The sequence below is a fragment of the Nothoprocta perdicaria genome, unplaced genomic scaffold (assembly GCF_003342845.1).
Source record: "Nothoprocta perdicaria isolate Ctin4 unplaced genomic scaffold, notPer1 scaffold_234, whole genome shotgun sequence".
Taxonomy (NCBI): domain Eukaryota; kingdom Metazoa; phylum Chordata; class Aves; order Tinamiformes; family Tinamidae; genus Nothoprocta; species Nothoprocta perdicaria.
Window position 1 is genome coordinate 1,001,577 of NW_020455460.1, and position 17,163 is coordinate 1,018,739.

Sequence of the window (17,163 nt, forward strand, 5' to 3'; positions counted from 1 at the left end):
GCTTTTTGCTTTTATTTGTAGTGTTTCTACAAACAAGGCTTTTCAGGAGTTCGGAGAACAGAGATCCTGGCCAGAGCACGCTGTGTTCTAGTTGTTATTATTCAGGGGCACCCTGAATCCATCTAGCTGAAAACCAACTGAGGGAGTATAAAACAATCTCTGAGTTGTTCCGTCATTTACTCGGACAAGAAGGAAAAGCTCTTAAGTGTTTTTGTCTCCAGTCTGTCTTAGGCTGTTTCCTCCAGTGCTACATAGTGCTGTACGCTACTTGAAGGTCTCAGGCCAATTCTGCTCTGCTGAGTGACGAACAGCTAGCATAAGAAATTATAACTCTCCCTTTGAGCCCAAGTACAGAGCAGTAGAGGCCAACTGTCTCTTGTTTTCTTCCGTTGTTAAATACAACTGCCTTCAAATCCCAGTTAGGGCTATTAGTGCTTGAGAGAGCAGGACCAATGCAGAGATGTGAGTAGAAGCTGTACTATGGGTTTTCTGAGCAAGCTAAGAACTACAGTGAGCAAGCAATGTTCTACCAAATGAAGCACTCATCTACAGTATCATAGCTCACCCTGGACAGCCTTCCAGCAAGCTCCCATGGTGAAGAAAGGTCCATATTTTGCCCTGCTGGGGGTGGGGATGGACTTAGGGGAATTCACTAATCTTTGAAGACCTGATTTTTTTTTTCTTTTCTCTTTTAGCAACAACTACGTATGCGGATTAAGTTGACATATAATCACAAGGGCTCAGCAATGCAGGACCTAGCAGAAGTCAACAACTTTCCCCCTCAGTCTTGGCAGTGAAGCTCTGACACCATTCTTATTCTCACCCCACCCAATCAAAGGAACTCTGGGAAGAAGGTTGTGATCCCTGGAAATCCCCCAAACCGCACCATGGGTATGGGGAACAGATGAGACCTGCTGATGAGGAGGAATTTTCCTGAAGTGATTGCTGACTTTGGAGCATATCTGTTAAGACTAATTTCCTCTCCTCCGCTGATGAGGCTGGCTGCTTGTGGAGGATACTCTGCACTCCCTCCCTGCACATGCATTCACAGCCAGAAGCAACATTCCCTTCTCCCCCCAAAGAAACACAGCCTGATTGGAAGAGAAGTCTGGAATTTCTTGCAGGGAAATTTTCTTCTCTCTGCAGCAAGTGAACAGCTGCCCCTTCTTTCTGCTGTCCTTTTTTTACCCCTGGGGAGGGCAAGGTGCATTTTCATTCATTACTAGCTGGGTTATATTCAGGCACTTTCATCTGGGGCTCAGATTGGGGACTTAAAGGACGTTAGGGTGTCCTGCCTCTTTCTTCCTGTATCCCCTTTATCTGAAGGGGTTGGAGGCTTCTTGTGGCCTATTCTGTGCATTACTGTATACACACACACACCTCTTAGTTATGCGATACATACCAAGAGCAAGTCAGGCCTTGGGAGTTCATCTGCAAACCTGGGACAGTGTGAGAAAAGATGTGTCTGGTGATAGTTGATCGAATTGCTTTGGTGCTGTACTTGAAAGTGAAGCCCTGACACTTGAATTTTCTTTGCTTTCTATCATTGACTGCAGCTGTGCAGATTCACAGTCTTCTGTAGCTGCCCCGGGGAGTGTGATGATATGTGAAAAATGTAGAGATCCACAGAGCAGCTGGCTTGCTGCCGCAGACATTTTCAAAGCCTTTAGCCCATTGACTGTGGTTTATGGGTAAAAAGGACATGCTCAATTTTGTAGATTGTTCTTTGAGCAAGGGCCCTGTTGCCTGCTGGGAGACTCATCAGAGATTATGCTGCAAAGTCACTTTTCCCAGTTATTCCAGACCTTCTCCCCAATTTAATTTCCAGAGCCTGTTGTAGATCCCTGGATTCCATTTGAGTTTGTTCTGACTGGGACATTTGTGTTGTATCTGTAACATTGGCACTGAAATAAAGACCTTGCGGTTTAAAGAGATCTTTTCCCATTTTGTTACTTAATTGATCCTTATGGTTTGTCCTCAGACTGGAAGGAACTGATCTTTTTTTTTTTTTTTTTTTTTTTTTTTTTTTTTTTATTTTTTAAGTAAATGCCAGTTGTTTGAATATGTGAGTCAAAGATGTGAGGTCCAATACTGTTCTAAGTGTGATGATCAACCATGTTGAGTCATGCTTCCTAGCAGGATCAGTTGTTTGCGTAGCAGTGTTCCATGAGTTCTCGTGGAGATAGTGGATAGGACATGAGGTGCAGTGCAAAAGAACTATTCAGGTGTTCAGCACCTGTCAGGGAGGGAGAGGGAAGGGCCTATCTTGGACCCTCAGAAGCATGTTGGTAAGCTGAAAGAACTCTAGTTTCTAATGCCTTTTGAAAAGAAATAGATGGTACATTTCCTTAATTTCTGTTACAGGGCTTTGCAGATGGCCCTCCTTCAGCAGCGTGATAGCAAGCTTAGGCCCTGGCCTTCATGTGGCTGTAAAAGTACTAACACTTGGCTCCAGTCCTTGCCAGAAGTACCACAGGAGTGAGGCACTCAGCATAACTGGGAAGAATTAGAGGACCTATTCTGTCCTTGAACCTGGAACAGAAGTCTGGTTTAGTTTTTCAAGTTGCTTTAGTTTTAGCTGCATTAAGCAATATAACACTGGACTAATTGCATCACTGATTTCAGTATTCATTTGTGTGATGGAATGAGTGTTTCTTGGCATTTTTGCTGCCTTACTAAGGAACGCAGTTAGGGCCTTGGAATTAGAGAAGAGGTATATTAATCTATTGGAACTAGCATCAACAAGGGGCTGTAAAATCTAACAAGGATAAGATTGCATTAGAGCAGAACTGGTTCTGAGTTGTGGCAGAATCTTGGAGTCCGTTCTTGGGTGCTGAGCATCCACATTTATTACTTTATTTGCGGTATGATTATTCACCACCTCACTAGCTCAAACTCCTTAGCATCAGAGACTGAGCATGTAGACAAATGTGCTCCAAGGGTGTCCCAGATGTGACATCAGGCTAATGGAAGGTCTGTGCCTTAGTTTCCAAAAGCCCCTTGAGCTCTGTCATTCTCTTTGGAGATACTTGCATGTGGTCACTTGTACTGAAGTCTGGCACACCTCAATCTCTATATCGTTTTGTCAAGAGCAGCACTGCTGGAAAAGCATTAAATGAGGGAAAAAAGGAGTAAATGGTCTTTCTCCTGGCCAGTTTATTGCAGAATAGTTGGGAACACAGGATCTTGTCCTCGTTGTGCATGTTTTGTCTTCTAGAGCAGGTGGGTCTTGAAGTTGGTTTGGTGAGCCTATTATGGATTAGTTCCTCCTCTGTTCTTGGCTGCTTCAAACACCTTTGTGTGGAGATGTGTGTTGAGGACATCCTCGTGTTCTGCCTGTCAGACTGAAAGAGGTGCATGGACACAAAGAGTGTTCTGCTTGAAGCCATCCCTTGGCTTTGAAGGACAGTCCTTCAAACATGACATTCCTGTCATCCCTGAAGCTCTTTTCCCTCCCTTTTTAAGGGATAGAACACTGATGCTATCCCAGAATAAAGGCCAGGTTTCACACATTCCTCTGTCTTTAATTCCAGATCCCTTTGCTTGGTTCTTGGCCCTTGCTGCATCTCTTAACCTCTGTGCTGCTGCTTTGTTTTGTCACTGGAGTGTACGCACATGTCCACTTCGTAAAGCGCTCTGAGGACGGAGTGCCAGGTCTTTATTCTACCAGTGGAGAGCAAGAATTTTAACGGTCTGCTTGAAATTCTCCTTAAGGTAGCATAAGGGGGATATGCAGGGAGCAAGATACAGACTTCATGGCTAATCTTACTAATATCTGCATTGGAGACTTTGGAGCTGGGAGAGGTGGAATGTTTTTTCTTTTGTTGTTTTTTTTTCTGTTTGTTTTTGTTGTTTTCTCCAAGTGAATGTATTGTCTTTTGAGCCAAGAGATGGCAAAAAGATCAGTGGCCATATTGGACCTGACAGGGAGGAGACATGGGAAGGTCCTAAGATTTGACTTTGTCCAATTTCTGAAGAGACAAAATATGGCCTTGAACAACTCTTTGAAGCAATAGCAATGAGGGGGCTGCAACCTATACAGGACCATGGATATTTAACTCGCAAGATGCTGAAACAGTGGGGACAGGTGCTGCAGCCCTTCCCCAGGGCTGGTACTGGCTGCAAGATGGAGCAGCAAAGATGGCTTTTTTAGACCTGCTGGTGCGCTTTCTATGTGTTCATTTTCTACTTGGGGGCTGTGAGGGAAGAGCTGTTGGGCTGCTTTCCTCTGTGAACTTTCACTCTATTCCTGTATAGTCCTTTTTCTTTCCTGATGTTGTAATTTACATTTTACATGGATCCTCATCCCAACTCCTTCACAATATATATAAAAAAAAAAAAAAAAAAAAAAGAAAGAAAAAAAAAGAAAGAAAAGAACATGCCAATTGAGCAGGGAGCCTGGTGATGTTCTAACTTCTACAGACATATTTTTGAGATGTGAAAAATTTAAATAAATACTGAATTGTAGGTGAGGAACATAACGGATGTAAACATTTACATGGGATGCATTAGATTTGTGTGTATTGTCTTTTGGTTGAAACAAATTATGAAGTGACTAATAATAAAATGAGTCAATATTCAATGATTTAAAAATGTGCTTTGTTGCTTTTTGCAAGTACAATGGGATATCCTTACTGCTCCTTACAGGTGGCCATAACAAGGTCAGACAATGTGAAATAATAACCAAGGGGATAGCACAAAATTATCAGATTTCCAGAAAGCTTAAAGAGGAAAACGAATGGTGACCATTGTGAATCCCTTTAACAGGTAATGTAAAATACCCTTTGGAACAAGGCAGCGATGCATTCCTAGATGCTAGAAAGATGTGATGAGATTTGAACGCAAGAAAAACTTTCCTTTGTGTGCAGCCTGACCTTGGAGTTGATTCCCTCACTGGCAAGAAAGCCTCTTTTCATCTGCCCTATGTCTCTAGGACAAGGATTGCTGTAATCCCACTGTTTGTTAAAGCAATACAGATGCCTGCTCCACGTTCTTCCCTGTTTTCTACTTTCAGCAAGGCTATGTTAGAATATGGATTCATTGTGCACTTCCCCCTGGAAAATGTGATTGCCTCTATCACCATGTGCCTTCCTGCCTTTATGGAAATTCTCTTGAGCACTGTAATGCTGTGTAATGTGCCTTTCTGTAGAGAAAACTCAAACTGAAAAAAAGAAACACAAAATTTTCAGCTTATTTATGTAGTATGGAGGTGGTAATTAGATGGCCTTTTCTGTGACTGCCTTGACTCCTGACATGAGTTAATAAAAGTTGCTCAGGGATCAAATGAGCTACCCCTGAGCTGCACGTTTTCAACCAGGAGAGCCCCGCAGCCCTCCGGGAGCACGCGGGATGTGAAGTGGGGAGTTGTGTGCTGGCAGCAGCGCGGCAGCCCCGCTCCTGGCTCTGCAGGGTACAGATGGCAGCGCTGCTCCTGCGAGGCCAGCGCTGCTCCTCCGTTCCTGGGTCTGGCCCCGCACTGCAAGTGCCACTGGACCCTGGGCGTCGCAACATCCATGTCTGCAGTCCTGCCTTGCGGGACAGCCCGGGAACGCACAGCAACTCCTTAAGCAGAATGTTCTAAATTGAGTGCACTGGTGATAATGACAACAGTGCTAGTTGGGAAGGCAGGGCTGGAGCTACCTTGGAGATAGGGTGAGGTTTGCTAGGGAGGACTGGGGGTGACGTAAGGCTGAGCCCAGGCGCTGCCCTTGGAGGGGCCCGAGCCGGGCCGGGCTGCCCAGGCTGCGCTGCCTGCACGCGAGGCCCTGGCGGGTGCCGTGCAGCGGGTCTCTGCCGCTCCTCCGGGCGCCGGGGCCTCGGTGCAGGCAGCGCCGCCGGAGCCAGGGCGGTTCTGGGCCCGCGCCCGCCTCTCTCGCGGGGCCGAAGGGCTCCCGTTTGGGGCTGGTTTTGCAGCAGCCACCGCGGCGCCGATGGCTCTGCCAGGGGCCGGTGCCCCCCCGGCTCCCGCTCCCGCCGCGCGGAGTCGCCCTGGGCGGCCCCGGGCCGGCGGCTCGCGCGGGGGGCGGCTCCCTTCGCAGTGGCCGCGGGGGGGCTGTGGTTCCCCGTCCCGCGGGGCGGGGCAACGGAAGCCCGCGTGCTTCCGGGGCGGGGCCTGCGTGGAGCCGGCCCGGGCGGCCGCCGCGGAGCGTCCGTGCGGCCGGGGATGGGGGAGGCCGGGCCGGGCCCCGCGGCGCCATCCGGGTGCTCAAGGTGAGTGAAGCGGGGGCCGCTCCGGGGCCCGCGGCGGGTCGGCTGCGGCGGCGCCTCCCGCCTCGACCTTGGTGGGGAGGCTCCCGCCTCTCCGCCTCCCCCGTGCCCCCCCCCCCCGCAGGAGGCGGCAGCCCCGGAGCGGGTCCGTGACGCTCGCGTCTCGCCCCGCCAGAGAAACGTGAAGCGCAACGGGAGCAGGAGCTGCCTGAGCCGGAGCCGCGTCGGCTCCCGCGAGAGGGACTGGCTCAAGGAGGAGGCCGGACGGGGCTGCGTGTTCGTCTACGGGGGCGACCCCGCGGCCGCCGGCGCCGACCTGCGCCTGGTGCTGTGCTCGGTGGACACGCCAGTGTCTGAGATATGCGATGGAGAAGAGCGGGAGAGCCTCTTCCTGCAGCTGCACGGGGACCTGGTGAGGTGAGGGCCGCGGGTGCGCGGGGCCGGCGGGGGGCGCGGACCCGGCTCCGCAGCCCGTGTGCGAGCTGCTGCCCTCGGACTAGCTGCGGGGCGGCCCGCGCTCCGGCCAGGAGCATCCTGTCCAGCAGCCTGCGGTTACTGCTCGTGAACTCCCATGTTATCTTCCATCTTACCCCCCTCTGAAACCATGCAAGCTGTGCAAGAGGCTGTCAGAAATCCTTCTGAGTCACTGAAACGCGCAAAATGCTTTCACAGTTATGTCTAATGGCATTTATATGTTAGTAAGTTTTTTGCTGAAGGTAGCTTTTAAAATGAATTGCATGGTAAGTGGCAATTAAAAGGTAGACACAGAGACAGCGTGAGGGTTGTATAAAGAGGACTTGGGCTTCAGGTCATACATTTTATGTCTGCTGTTATTATAGGCTGAAAATAGACTTTGGCATAAGGTTAATGTGTGTGAACTTTATGCTCAGTGTATTATGGACTCCTCTAGGTTTACAAGCTGCTATTAAGTTAGAATTTAGACTTTGCATTGATCCTTCTAGACTTAAAATTTAGCAATAAAGTTCCCACCCCCCAAATTCACTGTGATCCTGTTACTATAGACCAAATAATAGAGATTGGCATCATGCATTGGACAGGAGCAGTAGCTGGATCTCTGAAAGTGAATTGAGATTTGTACAGTGCCTGGGTCCAAAGGTGAAAAAAGACTGACCTGCCAGAGGTATACCTGATTAATTCCTACTCTTACACAATGAGGTACCAAGTTTATCTATCACCTTGTCAAGCTTATGTTTGAGGTTGAAGGAGGTTTTGGTTCCTGCATGTCTATTGCCTTTGCAGTTCTCAGAGTATGTTTGACCCAAAGTATTCCTAAATTGCTTCCCATCAGAGGTGTTCTCAGTAGAGACAAGGGAGTTGCCAGGATTGCTTTAGTAGCCATCTCCATTGGTAGCAGGAAGCATGACCAAGTGGGACCTGCCTGCATTTCCACAGGAAGATGACAGAAGGCACAAGGTATCCCTGTGCTCTGCTGAGATAATTCCTTCCTTGCACAAAGTTTGCTGATTACTTTAATAATGTGTTTGTGAATGCAGATTGCTCAATTGAGCATCTAATTGCCTTTTTTTCATGAGTGTGTTACACTCCCAAATAACTTCTGAATTCTCCACCTTTTTATCTCAGTAGGTGACTTTCCATCAAAACCTGAGCAAACGGAAGAACTTTTTGGCCCTGGCTCTTTACATCCAGCCAGTGGCAGACAAACAAACCTAGACAAACCTGTAGAAATACAGAACAGTCTTTTAATTGTTTTTCAGTTTGAAATGATACAATGGCAAGAGAGATACATTGTTTAGAGGATTCGCCTGACTAGGTACTACTGAAAATGCTCCTCTCACACATTAATTTTTCAGAATAAGAAAGAGAAATAGAAATGGAGCATTGTGTTTTGTCGATATCTTCAGGAAGCATATCCCTTCAATTTGGAGCAAGACAGCTAAGAGTTTTCACAGTAGTCGTCATGAAGCAATAATTCTTGCTGAAGTAAAAGATGATAAGAATAAAAATATTGACAAAACCAGGCCTCAACTGCAGAAGGGACAAGTGTGGTCAGACAGAGTATCTCGCTTTCTCAAGAGGGTAAACAGTGATGCAGCTTGTAGAACTATAATTCAGTTTGAATATATTGTGTCATGTGTAAAAGGCTTATGCTTTTACTGTGTTAAGGTTTTATTTTAATTTTTATGTGTGCGAGAAGTTCAGTGTATACTAGAAATAGCCATAGAAAGCTCTTTCAGGAACCCAGTTGTAGTGTTTGAGGGGTTTTTTTTGTTTGTTTTTGCTAACAAGAAGTATAGATGCAGACTATTTGAAGTATTCTTTCTGTGAGTGACACTAGGGCATTTATGATTCTTGAGCCATGGTCACATGCTGGAAAAGCAGCTTTTTGTCAAGCACAGAGCTTTGATAGCAGAAGTGGAATCTGGGAGTAATCTAGGGAAGCATGGGCACGTTATTTGGAGATCCAGTCAAATCTCTCATATCCCTCTTGAATTTAGTACTGAAAGTTAAACAATACTTCAGGGTTTCCTGTGCTGGAAATCTGAATTGTCTGGTGCAGTCTGTTGTTTATTACGGTTTTTAGTAGCACTGATGACTTTACAGTCTTTAAAACCATTTTATTTTCTGTTGTCCCTCTCTCAAAGCAGGGAAGGAAGAAGCTTTTTGTAAGTCAGCTTTTCATGCTGATTGTACAAAGAGCTGCATCTTAGCTGAACTACGATCTTTTCCCAGGAGTTTCAAAAAGTTGAGCAGCATCTGAATGATTGATGGTTGTACAGTTCTCAAATGTCCCTTCTAGGCTGCATACAGGAAGCTACTCTTGCTTTGGAAAGCCAGCGGATTTAGTCCTTGTTTATATGGCCTCTAAATTGTTTCAGAAGGCTTCTTCTCCCAACAAAATATAAATTAGATAGCATAATCAAAAGTGAAGTCTTTCCAGTTACATAGGCAAGCTATAGGGTTTTTTTCCCTAATACTGAGATTAAACCTGCATTGTTTTCCAAAAGACAGAAGGTAAGAGGTTACTTATGATTGGTTTTCAGATCAAAGTTTGAAATGACTGTAGATATATTTTAATTTCTTAGGAAATCTGATTTCTCTTTTATTAGTGCAAAAAGATGGACTGACTCCTGAAAAATCACATATTTAAATTTTTCAAATATTTGAACTATTATTTTGTGTTTTTTAATGCAGTAATTGCCACGGAGATTAAATTCACTTTCTAGTGACTGTTCAGGGAAATAGAAAGTACCATACTGTTGGCAAGTTAACAGTAGTAATTATCTGAGCTCAGTGCTGTGGCATTGTGTACCTTAAATTCTTGTGAATGCTAAGCATTTGTTCAGTTTGTTTTGGAAAGTTCAGGTGTTTTGAGTCTTTCCTTTTTTTTTTTTTTCTCCATTTCAAGGGAGGCATTATCCATAACTGGAAACTATGCTTTTGTTTGTCACACTTGTCACCTAACATGTGGCTTGCGTACTAGAAAAGAATAGTGACTTTTCTTTCATTAAAAAGTTGAAAAATCCCAAACCACCAGCATCACCACCACCCTGACACATTTATGATTACATTTTAAACTTTAAACTTTTCTGAATATAGTTCTGCTTTTTGAAATTTCGGAGTATATGTACAGTCGATATCAGATTGCTAAATTGTTCTCTCTGGTGTTGTTTTTGGTCACAATGTGAGCTGTACAAAATGAGTACAGCTTCCAAACTTGATTAAAAATTATAACTGTTGTCAGATCTTAATAGGAATATGCATTTGAATTTATAATCCTATTTGTCCTATAAAGGAAGGAATAAGGGCAGATTTCCAAGCAAATAAATTCCATCAGTAAGCAATCCTTTGGGTGAATTTGGAAAGAGGGGACAATTTTCTTTGTCCATTATCTTATTTGTGGATTGCCATTTTTGTGTGTGTGTATTTGCTTGTTTTTGTCTCAGTTGCAAGTTGACCAGCTTGTCTTTTCGTTGTGGAAGTTCTGTTGTTTTGAACTTTAATTTTGAGAGTAACCTTGCTTCAGTTTTTGATCCAAAGATCCTATCTGCGAAGTGAGAGAGTTGCAATGCATGTGCTTGAAGTACTTGAGATCAGTTAACTTCTTGAGGTGTGTCCTGTTGACTGTAGAGGAAGTGTGGATGACTAGATGCTTTTAGACGGTGTGTGTTTTGTGAAGTAAATCCTGCCTTAGTTATAAGCTGGCAGTAGTATGCCAATGCTATAGAATAATAATTAAAAAGAATGATTATGTATTTTTGTGCTGTATGAATGAGGTGTATTGCCAGTTAAAATTTAGTAGAAAACAGGTCTTGATCTTGCTCCTTAGAAGTTTCAAGCTTGGTTGCCAAAGATGTTAGCCTTTTGTTGCACTACACGATGTTCTGATGTCATTGATAGAAAAGCAATTCACAACCCGTAAAGTGACTGGTTACTAGAAACTAAATTATTCAGTGTAAAGGATTTTTTGGATGAGAGATTGTGAAATGAAGTGAAATGATATTTCTTACCCTTTTCAGTAACCCTATTTTGTTGATTACAAAGCCACTTCTGTCCATTTGCCCTAGATCCTTTGCTTGCCAATGCCATCCATGGCTTCCTGTCTTGACAGTTGTCCATTCTCTCCCACCCCATCCTGTCAGGTTGGCCAGCCTCTTGGCAGAAATACTTTTGCCCCACTTGGTCAGGTGAATCCTGTCTCTTCCAAATCATTGATCCTCAAAGAGGATGCCATGATGGATAGAGCAGATTTGATCCTGGAGTATAAATACTGTGGTGTACTGAGAAGAATTAAGAAAATGGAGAGTCAGTTATTGGAGAGTCAGTTCATGGATATGGCAGACAGTTGTGTAGCACTTACAGAATGTTGACAAGTTAAAAAAAAACTTTCTGAAAAGAGTAGTAAAAGTCATTTTGAGACAGGATAAACACATCATACTGCAAGAAATTTTAAAGAACAGTGTTGAACTTCACCTTGAAGAGAATGTCTGAGATTGCTTGGTTCCAATTTATAAACAACCATTTGCAGAGTAAATAATTAAAACTCAAGGTGTGGGGGCTGGAATCTGAAACTGGGCATCTTTAAAAAATGAGAATTTTTAATGGTGGATGAAGATTTTTAATGAATGGAACGATTGGAACAATTTATTTTAATTCCATCTTGAATCCTCAAGGCCTAATCTTTTAATTTGAGAGTCTGCCTTTTTTGCCGTTTTTTCTTTCCCTAAAACTTAGCCAGAAATTTCAGTTTTGTTGCAGAAAGTAACAATCTAGAGTCTCTGGAATAAGTGAAATGAGAGGATCATATTTTTTTTTTTTTTTTCTGATCTGAATATACTAAACCTGTTGTTTTGGGAGAAGTTTCTCTCACTCAGCCTCTGAATCCTTCTTACTGTACGTTGTAGTTCTAAAGTTGTCTCTTCTTTAAATGTACAATTTGAGTTGATTTGCTGAAGCATAAGAGCCTTATACGGATAAGATCTAAAGAGAAAGGGAAATTTCTTCTCTTTCTTTTTAGAAGTCATCCTCCTGCAGGATTCTCATGTTGCTTTGCTCCCAGATGTACTTGGCAGAGAAATTTAAGTAGGTTTCTTTTTGCATCTTTCAGTCATTGTAAAGTAGTTTTGTTTGTTGGTGGCCTTTTTTTTTTTTTTTTTTAATTATTTTAGTCAAGGGGAAGGGAGATTGATGCAGTATTCCTGTTTTTGTTTCATGTCATTTTTTTCCTCCTGCTGCTCCTTGAATCATGGATAGAAAATGACCGCCATGGATTATGTGAACTGCAGCCATTGCTTTTCCTCTCCTTTTCACCTCTGCAATGTAATTCTTCAAGTGTGGTTGCTGTGACAAGCATGATGAGGCCCCAAGGACATGTGCTTACTGGACCTTTTTGCAGGAGCAGAATGTCCAGCATGTCAGTGCCCCTCAGCACTCTAACTGCAGTAGGGCAAAATAAATCTTTCTTGCATTCTCCAAACTCTTCTCTTGTATGTTTTGACAGGAGACTGGAACCCACGGAAAAGCCTCTTCAGATTGTGTATGACTACTTGGCTGGTTTGGGCTTTGAGGATCCTGCTAGAATGCAGGAAGAAGCAGCAAACTCTGATCTCAGCTGTATGATTCGCTTTTACAGTGGTAAGAAGTTATATAACTGCATGCTGTCAGTCTTCCTATAGCTGTAACAGTGAGATGGAAATCAGCAGAAGCAGGTCATTGGCTATAGTTTTTATAGATGGCTGCATCAAACACACAATATATCAGTCAGGTGTGGCAGGTAGGAATGTTAGAGAGTTTCACAGTCTTTTTTTGGTGGTGAAATGTCTTTATTCCTGCTGTGAGTATAGGTGGCCTGTTTAACTTGTAGACTGCTGCCGGAGGTGCTAGTTCTGCCTATTGATGATGTCCTTGCACTGCATGCTGTCCTTGTTGTTATAAGAATATGGAGTTGAGTATGGTCACAATGATTTTGAAGTCCACACTTAGAGCTGAAAAGAATAAGAGGAGTTTGCCTGTTCCTAGAAATGAAGATCATCCTTATGCAGAACTTTAAATGAATAATAGCTGGGATCCCAAGCAGAAGTCCTGGAATGTTGGCTCCAGTGCAACAAAATGGGTGACGCAAATGTGTGAGAGGAGATAGGATAACAAGAGTATTGGTGTAGCTTCATAATTAATAGTATCTAGCACTTGGAACAGTACTGCTGTGGCAGTGAGTGGTGCCATAATTCTTGCAAGGGATTACTTGGGGAACTGGTATTTCTGCTTGGCCAGTTCTATGCAATTTCTGTGTGGATGATGAGAGCTTCTCAGCGTGGAGGGTATCTTATGCCAAACTTTGTGTCCCTGACCTGAGACATGGGAGCATCTCAACAAAGTTGCTGTTACAAATAAATATACAGCTTGTATATTAATATTCACGCTTGTTTGTGTTTTTTTAAATATCAAATTAAGTCTAAATGTTCGGAAGATTATTCTGGGTTTCTTAACCATTTAGATACCTAAACAGTAGATAGAAGCTCAAAAAATGTATCTGGTAGATTTTTCATTATTTTGGGGGAAGTGGGGAGAGAGAAGGCAGAATGACCTAAAGGTAAGTGTATGTCAATCAGAAGGCTGAAATGGAGTTTCATTTTGCTCATGCAGTCACAGTGCTCCATTGAAACAAGGTGATCAGCACTGCCAGTGCTTTTGTTGCTCACGTAGGAAGACCATGAAGTTGACAAAAGAGTGGAGAACCCCTCAGAAGTCTAGAATATGTGTCTAGTCTAAATTAAAGTAAGTTACAATTAATACAGCAATCCAAAGCAGTATCCCAGGGAATGAAATGGAAGAGAGCAGAAATCTTCATGGCTTTTAGAGTCGAACTTCGTGAATATACCAAAAAGAGTTCAAGAAGGAAGAACTGCATAAACTGAGATACAGAGTCCATTACTTTTAGGAAATTAGGACTTGCAGGAGTCGGAAGTTGTAAACCAATTGATTGTTTTATCAAGGAAGTTTGTAGGTCTGGTCAGATTAGAAAAATCGGAATACGCATGTAGCAGTCCACAAGAAATGTTTAAAAAAGAAATGAGAATAAATGGGGAAGCAGTGAAGTATGCAACTCTAAAATCCATACATCATCTCACTTTAAGTGAATACAACTCTGTATCTAGACATTTCTGTTCAAGGTGTTTCTTTATAGCTTAGTTCAAAGATAACTGCAAAGATTGCAGGTCAGTGACATTTTAATATGTGATGGAAACATGCTGTGCATTAAAAGTAAAATACATTTAGGATTAAGTAAGAAAATCAAGTGAAAGTTTGATTTTAGTTCTCCAAGGCTCTATAAAATTCTCCATGACATATTTCATCATATTTTATTACAGAGCCTGTCGTCTGAGGAATTATAGTTGGCAAAACAGAATGTATGTCCCATGCATTTTGGGCCTTCCCTGTATTTCTCACATGAGTTCATATGAGATCTCAAGAACACATCATGTCAGTCTATCTTGAGAAAGATTCCTAGAATTAATTAATTTCTCTCATGGGAGAAGAAGGCAGTATTTCACACTTGAGCACATTTGCTCTTGGGGTTGTTCAGCATTTTAGCTTACAACTATCAGAGGACCAGTGAGCATATGCTGCAGCCTCTCAGTTCTTCCCCTGCTCTGTGAGCTGCCATCACATGGAGTTAAAGTTTGTTTCCATGAGCAGCACTGTTCTAATGATTAAATGTTCATATTCAGTGTAGATTTGAAAAGGATTCATGTCTACTGAAATATTCTTTTGTTGCTTGTGACTTCTGAACTTTCTCTGGCATCCTTTTGTGCTTTTCTGACTTGTGTCAAACTCTTCCTAAAATGCAGCTTTTCTTTATCAAAGAGTAATGTTACTTGGAATAGATTTCTGTGCGTTCATTGTAGTTTGGCCTTTGTCATGTTAATTCCAGTGAATGTTTTCAATGTCCTGTTTTATTGATCAGCAGAGTAACAATCAATAGGCAGTCACTTTTATTCACATTTTCCAAGCCTGTTTTTCCAGATATTTATAAGAAACTTTTATGTTATCTTGCGTTTTCTGCCCCTTTACTTGCATGCTCATCAGCTAATAATACTCATCACATCACACAGCCTACAACCAATCATTACTCTAGTCCTTTTGTTTAAACTGTCTTCAGGGAAATATCTTTCTTCTGTAGCTGCTTTTTTCCAAGCTGTCTTTTAAAGACTAGCAGAAGCCACTTCCCTGGTGGCTCTGCAGCTGTCTCGCTCAGATTTTACAATTACTTTTTCATCTTGGACTGAATGGAGAGTGTTTGGCAAGTGCATCAGTTTGACAAGGTGTATAGTTGCCTGTAGATTTAAAGCACACTATGCAGTCACCATCTTTCAATATGCTCTTATAACGATTACTTATCGTAAAACTGTATCGTAAAAACTGTAAACATTAGTGCTCTGACTACAGGAGTTGCTTGTCTTTCTGCATGAGATTTTTTTCTTGAGTATACTAATATTTTTGTCTTTGCTTGTCCTTTGCAATAACTGATTTTGCATATTACAGCCATGTTGTTATTTGTGCTCTCAGAGCTGAGAATGTAGAACAAATGGAAAATAAAGACTTATGTCCTTTTTTTCTTCAGAAAAGCCATGCCAAGTGGAACAGTTAGATCGCATCCTGCTCTCTGGTGTCTATAATGTACGCAAAGGCAAGACCCAGCTGCACAAATGGGCAGAACGTTTGGTAATTCTCTGTGGTACCTGCCTCATTGTGTCCTCTGTGAAAGACAGTCATACAGGAAAGATGCACATCTTGCCTCTTGTTGGAGGAAAGGTAAGACTTTCTTCATTAGCTTTGTGTCGTTTAGGAATGAAGGAAAGTTTACTACGATTGTCATTATCTACAAGTCAATCTAGGCTTTTGCAGCAAATTCCCTCATTAACAGATGCAGAGAAGAGTTGCATAGCTCCTTTCTACTTACTTTGCTTATATGATTTTAAAGCTGATAAAATACTTAGACACTGATTCTGCTTTCACATTAGCAGTCAGTGTTGCAAATGATTATCCCAGGAATAGTTTCTTATTGAGTTCTCATCAGCAGGAAAATGCTAAGAAGGATTTACTTCTGTGTTTCTCTCCAGTGACTTTACACCTATGTTTTCAGTGACGTTGTAAATTGCTGGATTTTCAGACAAGCTGATTTTGCTCTAATTTTTCCCACTATAGGTGGAAGAGATGAAACGTCGTCAGTATACGCTTGCTTTTACATCTGCTGGAGCCCAAGCACAAACATACCATATTTCCTTTGAAACACTGGCAGAATGTCAGCGGTGGCACCGACAGGCATCCACAGTGAGGATCTGGAGTCTGCAAGGGTGGTGGGCAAAATGGCTGGTGGGAGTTCAGCTGGTGCAGGTTTGGTCTGAAGGCAGAGATAAAGCCATGATGCCAAAGAAAGTACCCAAGATGCTTTCCAACTTTTTTCATTTTCGTGTGTGCTCTGTACTGCAGAGGCTCTTTTTTTCAGGATTCTCTTGGTGCTCTGCCTGTGTGGCAGCAGAAATTTTGCATTTTTTCACACCCATTGTACCTACTTTGAGTAGCTAGAACAAACCATAGAAAGTCCTACAAAATGCAGATTGTTCCTGCAGTTGTACCTGCATCTGGCTGAACTGTGGCTCAGACTGGCATGAGCCACTGATAAGCTGCAAGTTAACATGGAGATCATAGGTCAGCAGAGCAAGTGTAGCTTGTTTAGAGTTATACTCTCATTCCACTTTATGGCTTATATATATTTCCCTGTAAGTATATACGCATAAATATATATTATGAAATATGAAATGTTTTACAGGATAATGCAAGTCAAAAAAATCTGGAATGAAGCACTTAAGAACTGGAGACTAAGCATGCTTAACGAGAGAAGATCTGATATTTTTAGAGATTTACGAACATAATTTAGAAAACCTGTCTGTGAAGTGATATTCCTAATAGTATTTCTTGAGCAAGCAAAGAGAGGTCAGAAGGAACAGATAGGCCAAGCACAGGTTCTGTAATCCCTAAAGGAACTACAAAGTTATTTGCTTCCTGTTGCTTCTGGCATCTTTGTGTGTGGAAAGTTCACAGAGGTTGTGCTTACTCAACAGTGTCCTCAGTGAGATGATTTTTCTCCTTTGATGTCATCCTCTTATGGTCTGACTTTTAGGCGGGCTCCACGGCACATGCAGGGTGGAATTGGGCTTTTTGTGCATTCTTGTTGATATCCAGATATGCGTTCGTATTATGTGGCTTACAGGGACAGTAAACTTGGGTTCTCTGAAACTCTTTCCTGCATGGACTGTGCCCACGTTTGGTGGGTACAAGGGAGTTGTTATGTTTTCCTGCAGTTTGACTACTACTTGCGTTCTTTGGCTTTCTGTCAGATTATCACTAGACTGGATCAGAGAAAAAATGTTGATGTAGCTGCAACTCTTTTTTTTTTTTTTTTCTCTCTCTCTCCTT

General features: G+C 42.7%; 2 protein-coding genes across 4 annotated transcripts in view; both read left to right on the forward strand.

Moving 5' to 3' along the window:
• Positions 1–1,963, forward strand: part of AP1G1 (adaptor related protein complex 1 subunit gamma 1) — a 39,869-nt gene extending 37,906 nt beyond the window's left edge. For all 3 annotated transcript variants that reach the window (XM_026039629.1, XM_026039630.1, XM_026039631.1), the window contains one exon: positions 696–1,963. In XM_026039629.1, the coding sequence (XP_025895414.1) occupies positions 696–797 (102 nt within the window). In that variant the 3' untranslated portion in view covers positions 798–1,963. The remainder of the gene's footprint in view (positions 1–695) is intronic.
• Positions 1,964–4,738: 2,775 nt separating this feature from the next.
• The window catches only part of PHLPP2 (PH domain and leucine rich repeat protein phosphatase 2), a 29,874-nt gene continuing 17,449 nt past the window's right edge, over positions 4,739–17,163 (forward strand). Inside the window, exons 1-6 of the mRNA XM_026039625.1 lie at positions 4,739–4,767; positions 5,015–5,120; positions 6,332–6,624; positions 12,188–12,321; positions 15,308–15,498; positions 15,892–16,017. Coding sequence (XP_025895410.1) covers positions 4,739–4,767; positions 5,015–5,120; positions 6,332–6,624; positions 12,188–12,321; positions 15,308–15,498; positions 15,892–16,017 — 879 coding nt within the window. The remainder of the gene's footprint in view (positions 4,768–5,014; positions 5,121–6,331; positions 6,625–12,187; positions 12,322–15,307; positions 15,499–15,891; positions 16,018–17,163) is intronic.